Source organism: Neoarius graeffei, chromosome 20 (assembly GCF_027579695.1).
Source record: "Neoarius graeffei isolate fNeoGra1 chromosome 20, fNeoGra1.pri, whole genome shotgun sequence".
Lineage (NCBI taxonomy): Eukaryota > Metazoa > Chordata > Actinopteri > Siluriformes > Ariidae > Neoarius > Neoarius graeffei.
In genome coordinates, this window is record NC_083588.1 from 36,728,319 (window position 1) to 36,745,487 (window position 17,169).

A 17,169-nucleotide genomic window follows, 5' to 3' on the forward strand; every position below is an offset into this window, starting at 1 on the left:
CCACCGTGCCGCCCCACACACACACATATATATATATATATATATATATATATATATACACACACATATATATATATATATATATGTGTGTGTGTGTGTGTGTGATATTACACAGTTGCGTGACGATATGAAGTTTATCTTTGAGTGTTGAATGTTTATATATCATGAGTGAGTGAAGCGAACGAGTTTAAATATTTTCAAAACAAGAAGATAAACTTCATATCTTCACACCACCGTGTAATGTTCTTAATGTTATATGGGGACACACACACGCGCGCGCGCGCAAACCCGAAAAGTTATTCAAAAGAATTTTAATTTTGAATGGGTTCGCCAATTTGAAAAATGCAAGTCCAGTCAGCGAGAAAATACTGGGAGTGATATCATGGGAGTGAAATATTGGGAATTATTATACATACAGGACACTTTTTCCATGGAATAAAAACATGTATTCTATTCCCTTCTAGTGGGTTTCATTCGTTTGGTTTGAAAGCATGCAATATTGTTATCATATTGCTTATCCTACATGTATTATGGCACTCTACCCAATGGAGAATGAGCATGCAATATTGGTACAATATTGCACATTGTCAAGCCAACATGATGTCACACATCGGAGCTCATGTGCATATACAATGACAAAAATTTTTCTGCTGCACATGCGCAGAACCATTCAGGGGTGGATCCAGGAAAATGGAAAGGGGGCCACCCCAGTAAGGCCAGGGGTCTGGGGCCCTCTGGCGGCCTCTGTAAGCTCTGCAGTTTTTAAATGCCTGGAGATGCATTTTGAGCTGTAAGAGACATGTTGTAAATGAAATCTCTTAAAGCAAATTACCATATCAAAAATATGTTTTATTATCACTGAAAATGATCTTGTCATAGTTGCCGGGAAATGCGTAGAATAGAATTACAACTGATATATGGTAAGATTTATGAAAGTTGCATTGTCATATAATGCATTACCACATGACACACAAAGCACCTTATATCAATAAATTATTAATATTTTAGCAACTGTAATCTGAGCTCCTGCTCAGGACATTCAATGTACATACTAGAAAAGCACTCGGAGAGCACAGACCTCCGCCAAGAATCCTTTAAAAAATTCCGGAATCCAGAAGGTGATCCGGATCACCTCCAAAATGTAATGGATTGTTACTTGTGCCCAGTCACACCTCCGGAAAAAATTTCAGAGCAATCCGTTCATAACTTTTTCCGTAATGTTGCCAACAGACAAACCAACAAACAAACCAATGCTACCGAAAACATAACCTCCTTGGTGGAGGTAATAAGATTGAATATACCCAGGGAAACTGAGGGAATGTAAGTGGCCACTTCAGACAGAGCTTAATACTGTGGTAACTATAAACAAAGACTGCAAGAGTTGAATGTTTATAATACAAAGTCAGTAACTGCAATTTGAGCTCCTGAGTCTAATAGACTGAGATAATGATACAATGATTGTATGAGTTGCATATGAACAAGTCTTATCATAAGTCTTAGTTCCCAAGCCTCAGGGGATTTCAAGCAGATTTTCTTCAGAGCTGCTGTAAAAGTCAACATCTCTCACAGACCTATCCAGCTGCTGTCGTAAAAATCAAAGTGAGGCTCACCCCCAAAATGGCACATGTATCATGTACATGCACAGGGTACAGGGATACCCTATTAATAAATACAAGCAGTAGCCGGACAGCTGACACGTGTGTGCGCGGTAAGCCTACTGCAGCGTCTTATCATTTTGGCTTGTGAACATCCGTGTTAATGATACCATAAACATAAAAGGATGGTGCACACACTTTACATGTAGTCTACAGTGCAGTCCGGGAATGCAGTATGTTATGTACATACACGAAGTTTCCGCACCCTGTTAAAATCCAACAGGACTTGCCCAGCTTGCTTTTCACTACACTCATGTCATGAGCAAAAAAACCTAAGCTACAGGCATGTGAGAAAATTAGGACACCCCATTAAATAATCAGCTTTTTATTTAGAAATGGTACACATACCAATATCCAGGCATGTTTTTATGTATTTTTCAAAAAGAAAGTGATTTGATTGCAATTTAACAACAAAAATGAACATTGTTTGACAAATCCAAAAAAAGAAAAAAAATAAAGTATGTATTTCAATGGAGGAAAAAGTTAGGACACCCTACCCCCTAGTAGCTAGTGTTGCCCCCTTTGGCTGATATAACTTCAACGAGACGCATTTTGTAGCCTTTTACCAGTCTCTGACATCGATCAGGAGAAAGTTTGGCCCACTCCTCAATGCAGAATTCTTTTAGCTGTGAGATGTTTGAGGGGTGTCTTGCATGTACAGCCCGTTTCAAGTCACCCCACAGCATTTCGATGGGATTAAGATCAGGGCTTTGACTTGGCCATTCCAGGACTCTCCACTTCTTCTTTTTTAGCCAGTCCTTGGTGGATTTGCTGGTATGCTTTGGGTCATTGTCTTGTTGCAGTATCCAGTTACGCTTCAGCTTTAATTTTTTGACAGATGGTTTCACATTTTCTTCAAGCACCCTCTGATACACAGTAGAATTCATGGTGGATTCTATGATGGTGAGTTGGCCAGGTCCTGCTGCAGCAAAGCATCCCCAAACCATGACACTGCCCCCTCCATGCTTTACAGTTGGTATGAGGTTCTTTTCTTGGAAGGCTGTATTTGGTTTACGCCAAACATGTCTTCTGTTCTGGTGTCCAAATAATTCAATTTTAGACTCATCTGTCCAAAGAACCTTATTCCAGAAGTCGTGGTCTTTGTCTATGTTCTCTCTGGCAAACTTCAGTCTGGCCTTGATGTTTTTTTTAGAGAGCAAAGGTTTCTTCCTTGCACACCTCCCATGCAAGTCACACTTGTGCAGTCTCTTTCTGATGGTAGAGTCGTGCACTTTCACATTGACAGTTGCCAGAACCTGCTGTAATTCCCTTGATGACACTTTAGGATTTTTCAGGACCTCTTTGACCATCTTGCGTTCTGCTCTTGGGGTAAACTTGCTCGGACGGCCAGATCTTGGCATGGTGGCAGTTGTTTTAAATGTCCTCCACTTGTAAATAATTTTGCGAATGGTGGAATGGCTAATGTTAAATGCTTTTGAAATCTTTTTGAATCCTTTACCAGAGTCGTAAGCGGCCACAATCTTCTTTCTGAGGGCATCAGGAAGCTCTTTAGACCTCACCATGGCGCTCACCTCAACATCCCAACTGTCAGGGCCACACCAAACTAAATTTGAGGTTTAAATAGGGCAAGGCTCCATTCAAATGCTGGGTAACGATGTACTAATCATGTGCACCTGACGTGATGCACCTGTTTGGGATTTTCAACATTTTAAGAGGGATAATATAGGGGGGTGTCCTAATTTATTCCTCACCAGAAATTGCATTATTTTTTAATTAAATTTTACAGAAAGTTTTAAAAAGGCTTTTCTTATTTTTTTATTGTTTAGTTATATTACTTGGATCCCTCATTTTAATTAAAATTTACATTAAATACCCATATGTCCAAATATATTTTAAAATACACAGGATTTCATGAGGTGTCCTAATTTTTTCACATGCCTGTAGGCTCTACTATCCATCCATCCATTATCTCTAGCCGCTTATCCTGTTCTACAGGGTCACAGGCAAGCTGGAGCCTATCCCAGCTGACTATGGGCGAGAGGCGGGGTACACCCTGGACAAGTCACCAGGTCATCGCAGGGCTGACACAGAGACAAACAACCATTCACACTCACATTCACACCTACGGTCAATTTAGAGCCACCAATTAACCTAACCTGCATGTCTTTGGGGGAAACTGGAGCACCCAGAGGAAACCCACGCAGACACGAGGAGAACATGCAAACTCCACATAGAAAGGCCATTGCTGGCCGCGAACTCAGGACCTTCTTGCTGTGAGGCGATAGTGCTAACCACTACATCACTGTGCCGCCCAGCTCTACTATTAAATATAAATTTATACCATAAACTCTTTAGCTCAATCCCACATAGTGGTTTATTTTGTTTTTTTTTAAAAAACCTTATTAATTAAAAAATGGTGGGCATATCTCTGTATAACACCTCTTTAACTTCGGGGAAACAGAGGAATGGGAAGCAGGCTTCAGAACAGGTGAGTTCTCTTTTTATTGTGCACACATTTCAGTGACTATTCACGTTACACAAACACTCTCCACTCACACGGGACGGGTTGTCACAGCTGTCTCTCTCATTCCTGACTGTCTGAAAGACACACAGAGACACAGGTTAATAGACAGCCAGTAATTTGACACAGGTGCACGTTATCATATATTACCTGCCGGTTCAACCTTCCTCCTCGCCATTCACAGCCTACGCTCAACCGCGCCCCTGCTGCCACATACCCCCACCGCCCAACTCAGGCCAGGGAGCCATTCAGCCTGCAGCTGACTCCCCCCCAGGTGGGAGAGATAATCTGCCACCACCATCTGCACCCCCAGCCTGTGGACCACCTTGAATTTAAAGGGTTGAAGGGCCAGATACCAACGAGTAAGCCATGTGTTGGCATCTTTCAAGGGATGGAGCCACTGGAGCAGGGCATGGTCAGAACAGAGGGTGAATGGGCATCCTAGCAGGTAGTACTGGTGAGTAAGGATCTCCCACTTGATGGCCAGACACTCCTTTTCTATTGTGCTGTACTTTGACTCTCGCATGGAGAGCTTGTGGCTGATGTACAGCACTGGATGCTCCTCCCCCTCCACTACCTGGGACAAAACAGCCCCCAGCCCTCTGTCGAATATGTCGGTCTGTAAAACAAAAGGGAGAGAAAAGTCAGGAGAATGCAACAGCGGGCCCCCACACAAAACTGCCTTTACCTGAGCAAAAGCCCATTCACATGGCTCTGTCCACTGGACCAGATCTGGCGCCCCCTTTTTAGTGAGGTCAGTCAGTGGGCTGGTGCCCAAAAAGTCAAAAAAATTAGGCACAAACTGCCTATAATAGCCAGCCAGCCCCAGGAACTGCCTCACCCCCTTTTTGGTCTTAGGTCTCAGGCAGGCCGCAATTGCTGCAGTCTTATCAATTTGGGAATGCACCTGCCCATGACCCAAGTGGAAGCCCAGATACTGTACTTCCACCCATCCAATTGCACACTTCTTCTGGTTTGCTGTGAATCCAGCACGCCTCAGCGACTTCAGGACCACCCTAAGATGCTGTAAATGCTGCTCCCAATCATTACTATAAATGATTGTCATCTAGATAAGCTGATGCATAAGCACTGTGGGGGCGGAGAATTTGGTCCATGAGACACTGAAATGTTGCCGGAGCCCCAAACAACCCAAAAGGAAGAGTGACAAATTGGTGTAAGCCAAATGGAGTAGAAAAGGCAATTTTCTCATGGGATAATGGAGTCAAGGGGATCTGCCAATATCCCTTTGTTAAATCCAGTGTTGAGTAAAAGTGAGCTGCACCTAACCGATCGAGCAATTCATCAATGTGAGGCACTGGATATGCGTCAGATTTAGACACTGCAGTGGCTTTTCTATAGTCCATACAGAACTGGACTGACCCATCGATCTTGGGAACCAAAACCAGTGGGCTGCTCCAGGTGCTGTGCGACTCCTCAATTACTCCCATCTTAAGCATAGCCTGGAGTTCGTCCCAAACCACATTTTTCTTGTGTTTGGGGAGCCAATACGGGTGGCTGTGCACCACCACCCATGGGGGAGTCTCAATGTGATGTTCTATGAGGTTAGTGCGACCAGGGAAGGGTGAGAACACATCGGAGAACTCCTCCTACAACCTAATCACCTGTGCTCTCTGGGACGAGGAGATGGAGGTGGTCTCCACAGGAGACCTCTGGTCCCAGCTCCACCCTCTCTGGGACTATGGTCGTCAGAGCCACAGGAACCTCCTGTCTCCATGGTTTCAGGAGATTGAGGCGATAAATTTGATATGTGTCACCCCTATCTGGCCGTTTGACTTCATAGTCGACTTCCCCAATTCACCGTGTGACCTCAAAGGGCTCTTGTCACTTGGTGAGCGATTTTGAACTTGAGGTGGGCAGTAAAATGAGGACTTTATCTCCTGGTGCAAATTCCCTTAGCTGTTCCCCTCTGTTGCACAAGCGAGCTTAATGTTCTTGGGCCTGTAGCAAATTCTCCTGGGTTATATGACTCAGTGCATGGAGTTTTGCTCTCAGGTCAAGAATGTATTGAATTTCATTGTTGCTTTAAGAAGGCCCCTCCTCCCAATTTTCTCTAATGATGTCTAAGACACCATGGGGCTTGTGCCCATACATCAATTCAAATGGGGAAAACCCAGTGGAGGCTTGTGGGACCTCGCACTCTGCAAACAGCAAAGGGTTGAGCCATCTGTCTCAATTTTTAGCATCCTTGTGAATGAACTTACAAATCATATTCTTAAGTGTTTGGCTAAATCGTTCAACCAGCCCATCCATTTCTGGATGATAAACACTAGTATGAATCAATTTAATCCCAAATAATTTGTACAATATGCACGGTGTGCAAGATATAAAAGTAGTGCCCTGATCAGTCAGGATTTTTTCGGAATCCTGACTCAGGAGATAACGCGGAAGAGTGCCTCCACAACACTACATGCTGAGATATTGCAGAGAGGCACTGCTTCTGGATATCATGTTGCATAATCCACTATGACTAACACAAAGCGATACCCATTGCAGATCAATCTAATGGCCCAATGAGATTTATGCCATTTCATTCAAAGGGGATCTCCATTAATGGCAACAGGAGCAATGGCGGTTTTGGTGTGCCCGCTGGATTCACCAACTGGCATTCATGACATGCCATACACCACCTGCGGACATCGGCGTGAATCCCTGGCCAATAGAAACAGGCCATGAGATGATTTAGTGTCTTATCCTGCCCCAAATGCCCAGCCAGAGGATTATGATGAGCTGCATGGAATAAAAAGTTCCTTATGGTTCCTTGGGACCAACAACTGTCATCTTTTCTTTAGTTTGAGTGTCCTGCATCACTCAATACAGCCCATCCTTAATAATACAAAAGTAGGGGAAGGAAAGCGCAATGTTAGGCTGGAGGATTTGGCCATCAATTACTTTCACTTCATCAAAAGCATGTCTCATAGATTTGTCACGTGCCTACTCCAATGGGAAGTCCCCAAAGGGATTTCCCAGAGAAGGAGTGCATTTCCCAGTGCCCTTCCCAGTGCCCCACATTGAGTCAGGCTTTGATGTATGGAGGTCTGATTACAACCTGAATCCACCAAAGCCTGATGTGTACCCCCTTGAATACTCACAACTATCCTGTACACCCCCCCCCACACACACACACAGACTTGATCAGAGGAAGCCTGTGGTGCATCAGAGATGTGAATCAGTAGCCTCACCTCCTTGCGGAAGCACTGATTCCCCACCTTCCCTCCGCACCTACAGACCTGCCCAGGCTCAATCTCAGTTCTGGTGGGCATGGATAAGTTCATCTGTGGAGAGAGAGGGGGGGTTAATGGTGGCACAGACACAGAAGGAGAAGGGAGAGTAGCAACATGAGGACAGACATGACAAGCCAGACCGCCTCCTCCAGCGACATCGTTTGGTGACGTTGGACCCATGCTGACGTCTCGCTCGGCAGCTGGGCAACAAACTGCTCCAGTGTCACTTGCTCGATGATTAATTCAACGTCGCGCTCACTGGCCAGCAGCCACTGTCGGCAGGCATCCCGAAGCTGTTGTGCAAACTCAAACAGCTGGCCCACTTTGCCATATGCCAGCGAGCAGAAGTGCTGGCGCTGCTGTTCTGGGCCATGGCCGACCTGCTGTAGGATGGCTTGCTTCAGTTGGGGGTACTCCAGCATGTTGGTGGCTAGGAGCTGTTGAGCCGCAAACTGGGCTTTCCCTGACAGGAGCGGCAGTAGGTGAGCCACCCACTGTGAGGTTGGCCACAAGCTCACCTCCATGACATGCTCGAAAAGCTCGGGGAAGGTGTCAGGGTCATCCTGCAGCCCCATCTTAACCAGCTGGATGGGCACACTGGCCACAGGAATGATGGCTGGAGCACCCGCTGACTGGATCCAGCTCTGAATCACCAGGTCCTCTGCCTGGGCTTTGAGCAGAGCCTGGAAGTGCCGGCCCTGATCTACAGACAGCACGATGAGGGCATGCTGCTGGCACTGGAGGTTGTTGAAAAGTATTTTTGTAGGAGCTCTCTGCGTGGTTCAGACTCTGTGGTGGTGTTCGTTCCTCCGGCCCGGGTTTTGGCACCAGTGTAACACCTCTTTAACTTGGGGAAACAGAGGAACAGGAAACAGGCTTCAGAACAAGTGAGTTCTCTTTCTATTGTGCACTCTTTTCAGTGACTATTCACATTACACAAACACACAACGGGGTGTCACAGCTCTCTCTCTTGTTCCTGGCTGTCTGAAAGACACACAGAGGCACAGGTTTATAGACAGCCAGTAATTCGACACAGGTGCACTTCATCACATGTTACCTGCCAGTTCAACCTGCCTCCTCGCTGTTCACAGCTGATGCTCAACCATGCCCCCATACTCGGTATCTGCAATACAATCAAGTTACAATTCCAAGTAACCATGTAGTAAAACTATTTTTTTTGGACGGGGGACACACGCTGGATGCGCCCCTCCCCTTAAATCCACACCAGCCATTTCTTTGTCTGTTGGGAAAGGGAAAAGATGAGGCTAATCCAGTGCTACTGCTAGGATTAGCTGTGCTATAATTAAGCACGAAATAAATAAACTGAAACTAAAGATGTGCTGAACACCTGAAAGACTACCAAAACTTTATTATATATTCTTCATGCATATTTACAAGAGAAAACATACCAATGGACATCGAAAAACTGGAAAAGAGACACATGGGAGACGTAAAACTTCCAAGCTAGCGAGCAACTGTGACAATTTGTACAACCCCAATTCCAAAAAAGTTGGGACAAAGTACGAATTGTAAATAAAAACGGAATGCAATGATGTGGAAGTTTCAAAATTCCATATTTTATTCAGAATAGAACATAAATGACATATCAAATGTTTAAGCTGAGAAAATGTATCATTTAAAGAGAAAAATTAGGTGATTTTAAATTTCATGACAACAACACATCTCAAAAAAGTTGGGACAAGGCCATGTTTACCACTGTGAGACATCCCCTTTTCTCTTTACAACAGTCTGTAAACGTCTGGGGACTGAGGAGACAAGTTGCTCAAGTTTAGGGATAGGAATGTTAACCCATTCTTGTCTAATGTAGGATTCTAGTTGCTCAACTGTCTTAGGTCTTTTTTGTCGTATCTTCCATTTTATGATGCGCCAAATGTTTTCTATGGGTGAAAGATCTGGACTGCAGGCTGGCCAGTTCAGTACCCGGACCCTTCTTCTACGCAGCCATGATGCTGTAATTGATGCAGTATGTGGTTTGGCATTGTCATGTTGGAAAATGCAAGGTCTTCCCTGAAAGAGACGTCGTCTGGATGGGAGCATATGTTGCTCTAGAACCTAGATATACCTTTCAGCATTGATGGTGTCTTTCCAGATGTGTAAGCTGCCCATGCCACACGCACTAATGCAACCCCATACCATCAGAGATGCAGGCTTCTGAACTGAGCGCTGATAACAACTTGGGTCGTCCTTCTCCTCTTTAGTCCGAAAGATACGGCGTCCCTGATTTCCATAAAGAACTTCATATTTTGATTCGACTGACCACAGAACAGTTTTCCACTTTGCCACAGTCCATTTTAAATGAGCCTTGGCCCAGAGAAGACGTCTGCGCTTCTGGATCATGTTTAGATATGGCTTCTTCTTTGAACTATAGAGTTTTAGCTGGCAACGGCGGATGGCACGGTGAATTGTGTTCACAGATAATGTTCTCTGGAAATATTCCTGAGCCCATTTTGTGATTTCCAATACAGAAGCATGCCTGTATGTGATGCAGTGCCGTCTAAGGGCCCGAAGATCACGGGCACCCAGTATGGTTTTCCGGCCTTGACCCTTACGCACAGAGATTCTTCCAGATTCTCTGAATCTTTTGATGATATTATGCACTGTAGATGATGATATGTTCAAACTCTTTGCAATTTTACACTGTCGAATTCCTTTCTGATATTGCTCCACTATTTGTCGGCGCAGAATTAGGGGGATTGGTGATCCTCTTCTCATCTTTACTTCTGAGAGCCGCTGCCACTCCAAGATGCTCTTTTTATACCCAGTCATGTTAATGACCTATTGCCAATTGACCTAATGAGTTGCAATTTGGTCCTCCAGCTGTTCCTTTTTTGTACCTTTAACTTTTCCAGCCTCTTATTGCCCCTGTCCCAACTTTTTTGAGATGTGTTGCTGTCATGAAATTTCAAATGAGCCAATATTTGGCATGAAATTTCAAAATGTCTCACTTTCGACATTTGATATGTTGTCTATTTTCTATTGTGAATACAATATCAGTTTTTGAGATTTGTCAATTATTGCATTCCGTTTTTATTTACAATTTGTACTTTGTCCCAACTTTTTTGGAATCGGGGTTGTAAGTAAACAGGTTTGCTTCATTAAATACGGAAGATTTTGAGAGAATTTTGGCTGCCAGATAGCTCTGTTGTATGTAATTGTCTGTGTTGATTTTAAAAGTAACAAAGTAAATTACATAGGGAAATGAATACTTAAGTATGAGTGAAAAATACTGTGGCAAGCATGCGTGGAAGAAGACAGAAATCTTAGTTTCTGGGCTGTTAGCCTGTGCTACTAGCGCTCAATAGCACTGGCTTGACTGCACTAACATTGGCCTTCACTAACTACTGATGAATGCTACACCAGCTGGAAGGTGACTGCACTGCTGCGCTGATGAACGCTACAGCAGCTGGAAGGTTACTGCACTGCTGCACTAACAGCACCGAATCAGAGCACCATTTTCCCTCAGCCAGAGCACCGTTCCCTCCTGCTTCAAGACCACAACCATCGTCCCTCTTCCCAAGAAGAGCCCACTCGCCTGCCTGAATGATTACAGGCCAATAGCACTCACTCCAATCATCTCAAAGTGCTTTGAGAGAATGGTACTGGCCCACATTCAGAACAGCATACCGGAAACCCTGGACCCCCTGCAGTATGCCTACAGGCCCAACAGGTCCATCTCAGATGCCATCGCTGTTGCCTTCCATTATGCCCTCTCCCACCTGGAAAACAAAGACTCTTACATCAGGATGCTCTTTGTTGACTACAGTTCTGCCTTTAACACTGTCATCCTCCACAAACTCATCCATAAACTGTCCACACTTGGTTTGCACCCCACCCTCTGTGACTGGCTCATTGACTTCCTGACTGGCAGGCCCCAGACTGTCAGGATTGGTAATAGGACTTCATCCAGCATCATCACAAACATTGGCACCCCACAGGGATGCGTCCTCAGCCCCATCCTCTACAAACTGTTCACCCATGACTGTGTCGCCTCCCACAAGGACGTCATCCTGAAGTTCGCGGACGACACCGCAGTGATGGGACGCATCACTGGCAGTGATGAAATGGCCTACAGGAGGGAGGTGACCAGTCTGGTGTCATGGTGTGAGGACAACAACCTCACCCTCAACACAGACAAGACGAAGGAGATGATAGTGGACATGAGGAAGGAGAGGAGACCTCATCAGCCACTGTTCATCCGTGAGCTTGAGGTGGAGAGGGTGAGTAGCTTCAAATACCTGGGTGTTCACATCAGTGAGGACCTCACATGGACACCTAACACCATACAGTTGGTTAGGAAGGCTCAACAGCGACTGTACTTTCTGAGGAGGCTGAGGAAGTTTGGCATGTCACCCAAGATCCTCAGCGACTTCTACAGCTGCGTGATTGAGAGCATCCTGACCAACTGTATCACTGTGTGGTACGGCAGCACTACAGCAATGGACCACAAATGCCTGCAGAGGGTGGTGAAGACTGCTGAGAGGATCACCAAAACTCCACTGCCCTCTCTGCAGAGCATCTACCACCGCAGAGTCCACAGGAGAGCTGCCTCCATCCTCAAAGACCCCACCCACCCCCAGCACGGACTGTTCACACTCCTACCCTCAGGCTGGAGGTACAGAAGTCTGAAATGTAAGACTGTCAGACTAAAGAACTCTTTCTTTCCTACTGCCATCAGACTCCTGAACAGCTGACAGGAGTATATAACCATGGATTACCTCCCTGTAAACTGTCCTTGACTGTTTACATTTGTTTGCACATTACTGCCATTTTTGCTGCTGTTCCTTGACTGTTTACATCTGGTCACATTGTTTACACATATTTGCACATTACTGCCATTTTGCTGCTGTTTCCTCGACTGGTTACATTTGTGGCAGTGGGGGCGTGGTCAAGCATCGGTCTGTGACCGGAGGGCGGAGTCAGGGAAGGTAAGTGGCAGAATCACTACACTTGATGTGAATTAACCTGTGTTTGTGTGTCTTCCCCAGTGACCGCGCCCTATTTAAGGAGGAGAGCGAGAGCAGAGCGGGCTCTCTCCCGACCAGAACACGTGTGTGTGGCGTGTGTGTATAAGTATATAAGTAAACATAGAAGCTGAAAAGCTGACAGTAAAAGAGTTATTGAGAACTCAGTACTGGCCTGCCGTGCTTCTGTGCTCCACCCACCTAGAACACTTGCTACAACATTGTTTGCACATTCGCACATTACTGCCCTTCTGCTGCCACGTCTGATCATTGCCTTATTTTTGCATTACACTACCTATTTTGCACTACATTTACCTTTATTTTGTACTATACTGGGTTTTTGTTGCTTTTGCTTTTCTTTGTTTTTATTTTTGCACTATATTGCCTTTACTTTGTATTACTTCTTCCGCCTATTTATTTATTTGTAATTGGCATTCATGGTGGACAGCAAACTAAGAATTTCATTGTGCAAGTGGACATGTCCTTATTGTGTATATGATAATAAACACTTTGAACCGTGGGTAAGCTAGTGTTGGCCTTCGCTAACACTACTGATGAATGCTACACTGGCTGGAAGGTGACTGCACGGCCATGCTAACAGCACCGAATCGCGAGTAAGCTAGCATTGGCTTTTGAGGATGCTGATATGAAGAGAATGTATAATAATAATAATAATAATAATAATAATAAATATTGGTTGGCTTTTTTCATGGTCTATCAGATATATTCCATTTAGTTAGCAAAAATAGATTATCATCTTCCAACCCAGAACTCTATAGTGTCAGTATTTTAACTTAATCCTACAGACAGGTTTCTGCTCTGTGATGTCTATTTGCTCTCCACAACGTTACTGGAGTGTTGTCATAACCTGTTTCCTTTTCCTTCTTAAGAAATCAGTCCATTAAGTACACATTACCAATATTGCAGTGTTGTTGAGGAAGAAGCCTGACCAGAAGCATCATTTATATCAAACAATACACGAGCTCTATTGGGAAACACACACTTACAGCACACAACTGTAGACTTGGTATTTAGCCACAGAACTGGCTAAACAAGGGAAGCCCCACAGAGGTAAACAAACCCCAACAAAAAAGTGCTGCTGGATGGGAGGTAATCATATTGTCTTATGGGATGTAGATAAGACCACCATTATCATGTCCAAGCCCAGGACTAGCCAAGATCAAGCCAAGACTGAGTCTTAAGGGGGTCAAAGCCAAGACAAGCTCAATTCAGAAAACCATTTGTGCATTGTGCCAATGATTAGGCTATGTTTTCTAGAAATCCAAATACATATGAAATGTTGAGAAGTAATTGGCAGTTTCCATTAGCTATTCATCAGTTGTCTAATTCCTTTCTTGTGCAATGTCTTGTGCAGATATACACCATATGGCCAAAGGTATGCGGACATCTGGCCGTCACACCCATGTGTGGGCTTTCCACACAATGTTGCCACTCAACTGCACTCAGTTGTCTACAGTGTTTTTGTATGCTGTAGCATTATGATTTACCTTCATTAGAGCTGGTCCCGGGCGGCATGGTGGTGCAGTGGTTAGCACTGTCACCTCACAGCAACAAGGTTTCGGGTTTGAAGTTTGTGGCCGCCGAGGGCCTTTCTCTGTGGAGTTTGCATGTTCTCCGGTTTCTCCCACAGTCCAAAGACATGTGGTTAGGTTAACTGACTACTCTAAATTGCCCATAGGTGTGAATGGTTGAGAGGAGAAAACCTCGATAATAATCCAGTAGAAGGCAATGGAAAACCATTACTGTATTTATTCCTAGAAACTCCTCTGGAGCTCAGAGTGGTGTAGTGACATGCGAGAGAGAGAGAGAGAGAGAGAGAGAGAGAGAGAGCGCTGGTCCAGTGTGACAGTGCCCTTGTGCACAAAGAGAAGTGAATAAAGACATCAGAGCCCTGACTTTTTTTTAAGATGAATTGGAACACCAACTGTATACCAGGCCTTCTTGTCCAATATCAGTGCCTGATGTCACTAATAATCTTATGCCTGAATAGGCACAAATCCCCACAGCCATATTTTAATATCTAGTGGAAAGCCTTCCTAGAAAAGTGGAGGCTGTTACAGGTGAGAACAATGGGCCAATTCCATATTAATAACCATGTTTTTGGAATGGAAAAGGTGTGATGAATGGGTGTCCAGATACTTTTGGCCATATACTGTATTTTCAAAGATATTAGTGAAATCAAGAATAACAGAGTAACTGGACCATCTCTCCCCAATTGCTGGTGGACTCTGTCTCACCAGTCTACATCAGTTGTCAGTGTTGCAACTTGGCACCACCAGGCTAAGGTGAAAAGCAATCCCTCTTATCTGAGCCAGCCACCAATTTAGAATCCTTAAACTTTTAGGTCCTCATATAAGTCTTAGGACAGCACTTGGCTCTGTCTCTTTCAGCCTTGTGCTTTGGACTGCAAGGGTAGCCATGGTAAGTGAGCTTCTGTTATTTCTAACTTTAAACTGATTTAGAACAATGCTCAGTGCTGTATTGCTTTTAGTGGGGTGAATGTGATGACCTCTAACCTTTAGTTGTTTTTTTTATTGTTTGTTTTGTTATTGTAACTGTAAAGTGACCTTGGATGTGAGAAAGGTGCTATATAGATTAAACACATTATTATTATTATTATTATTATTATTATTATTATTATTATTATGTAGTTCTGTATGCTGTAAGCATTTGAGATTCTTTTTCTTGGTATAATGCAGAAAGGCAACACAGTGCCATTACGTTTTTGCATGGGGTCTGGGTCTACAGAGAGAAAAAAACTTATTTGTTTCAGTGCTATAAATTAAAAAAAGTCTATTTAACTGATTTTTGTTATTAAGGTTTAACTTCAGCTAATTTACAAATAAGGCATGCCTCTATCTTCCATTTATTTTATTTGCTAAGCAACAGACAAAAAAATTGTGATTCAATTTCTCAGCTGAGATACTGAATCATGGAAGTCATGAAATTCCATCTATAGAACCGTAGCCCTTCTTTTCTTAATATTTACCTCTGAGACAATGCCATGTGTACATGTCCATTGTAAAACCTCAATAAAGAAGTGATGATCCTGAAATTGTGAAATTTCCAGAACAGTATAAAGGCTGAATGAGGACAAGCTTTGTGTAGGATAGTCACAATTATTATATAATCAACTAATCACAATTATTTCAACTCATTATATTCGTTTTAGCTAAATGTTTAATATTTTTAATAATATATTGTCTGTAGTCAACCAAGCAGACAACAAACCTTAAACATGAGGTTTATTCTTCTTCATCAGTTTGTTAATGCATTTAAATCATAATTAAATTTTTCTTATTAGGTAAAAACTTTGTGACGTAGCAGTAATATTTAGTAGAGTTTGCAGCTATTGCCAAAATGTGGAGATGAAAAGGATATGACTTATAATTGATTTACGTGACTCTTGCTATTGTACATTGTTTATCGTACTTACCATAAATTCCATGCCCCATGCTGGTTTACAGAAAGTGAAAAGGTGGGGGGGAGGAGGTTTGAAAATGCTGGTTGAATATGGAGTAATCTGTGGATATATGCTGTTCTCATAGTCTCACCGTAAATTCCATGCACCTCGTCACGGGCACATGGGCTTCCTGCCCCGCAAACGGAGTAAGAGGCATCGTGGAAAGGTGCGCAGTTGGCCCAAAGATGATCCCAAACAGCCTGTCCACCTGACAGCGTTCCTGGGCTACAAGGCTGGCATGACCCACACGCTGAGGGAGGTGCATCGTTCAGGCATGAGTGAGTCATTATCTGTGATATTAAAAGCTGGGTTCCATTCTACACATATAATCAAAATGATTCAGACTGTAATTTGCTAATTCTGTACTTCTTTCATTAAATACCTCTGAATATGAATTGTCAGTGAAATGACAGTCCTAGTTTTTATGTGTTTTACATTTTAAGGCATGACGATTAGTAGTTGTTCCAAGAAAATCTTTTGCACTATCACAGAGATATCAAAGCGAGAAGAGGTAGAGGCGGTGACTATTATTGAGACCCCTCCAATGATTGTCGTGGGAGTGGTAGGATACATCAGGACTGTGAAAGGCCTCCGTTCTTTTAAGACCATCTTTGCTGAGCACATTAGTGATGAGTGCAAGCGCAGATTCTACAAAAACTGGTATACGTGTCTCTGCATATGTCCTTTATTCTATATTCACTTGCATGACTATACTAGTGCACCTCAAAAAATTTGAAAATCATGAAACAGCTCATTTTTTTTCGTAATTCAAAAAGGTAAACTTTCATCCATTCTATATTCATTACATGTAAAGTGAAATATTGCAAGCATTTTTTGTTTTAATTATTATGGCTTATAGTTCATGAAAATCAGAAATCCAGTATCTCAAAAAATTAGAATATTTCATTTCAAGTTTGAATAAAATAGTATAAATACCGTATATCTCTTGTTCTAGTTCAGTACATGCAACCACAATCATGGGGAAGACTGCTGACTTGACAGTTGTCCAGAAGACGATTATTGACATCCTCCACAAGGAGGGTAAGCCACAGAAGGTCATTGCTTAAAAAGTTGGCTGGAAAAGGTGCAAAAGAAACAGGGATGACTGCAGCCTTGAGAGGATTGTCAAGAAAAGTTGATTCAAGAACTTGGGAGAGCTTCACAAGGAGTGGACTGAGGCTGGTGTCAGTGCATCAAGAGCCACCACACACACAAATCTTCAGCAAAGGGGCTACAACTGTCACATTCCTAATATCAAGCCACTCCTGAACCAGAGACAATGTCAAAAGTGTCTTACCTGGGTTAAAGAGAGAAAGAACTGGAC

The 17,169-nt window shown here is 43.5% G+C and overlaps 1 protein-coding gene across 4 annotated transcripts in view; it reads left to right on the plus strand.

Moving 5' to 3' along the window:
* Positions 1 to 17,169, plus strand: part of LOC132868603 (large ribosomal subunit protein uL3-like) — a 61,126-nt gene that overhangs the window by 24,681 nt on the left and 19,276 nt on the right. For 2 of the 4 annotated variants that reach the window (XM_060901611.1, XM_060901613.1), the window contains exons 2-3: positions 15,931 to 16,123; positions 16,337 to 16,505. In XM_060901611.1, the coding sequence (XP_060757594.1) occupies positions 15,931 to 16,123; positions 16,337 to 16,505 (362 nt within the window). Of the gene's footprint in view, positions 1 to 14,041; positions 14,804 to 15,930; positions 16,124 to 16,336; positions 16,506 to 17,169 lie in introns of those variants that run through there. The other 2 variants (XM_060901612.1, XM_060901614.1) reach the window with 2 other exon arrangements.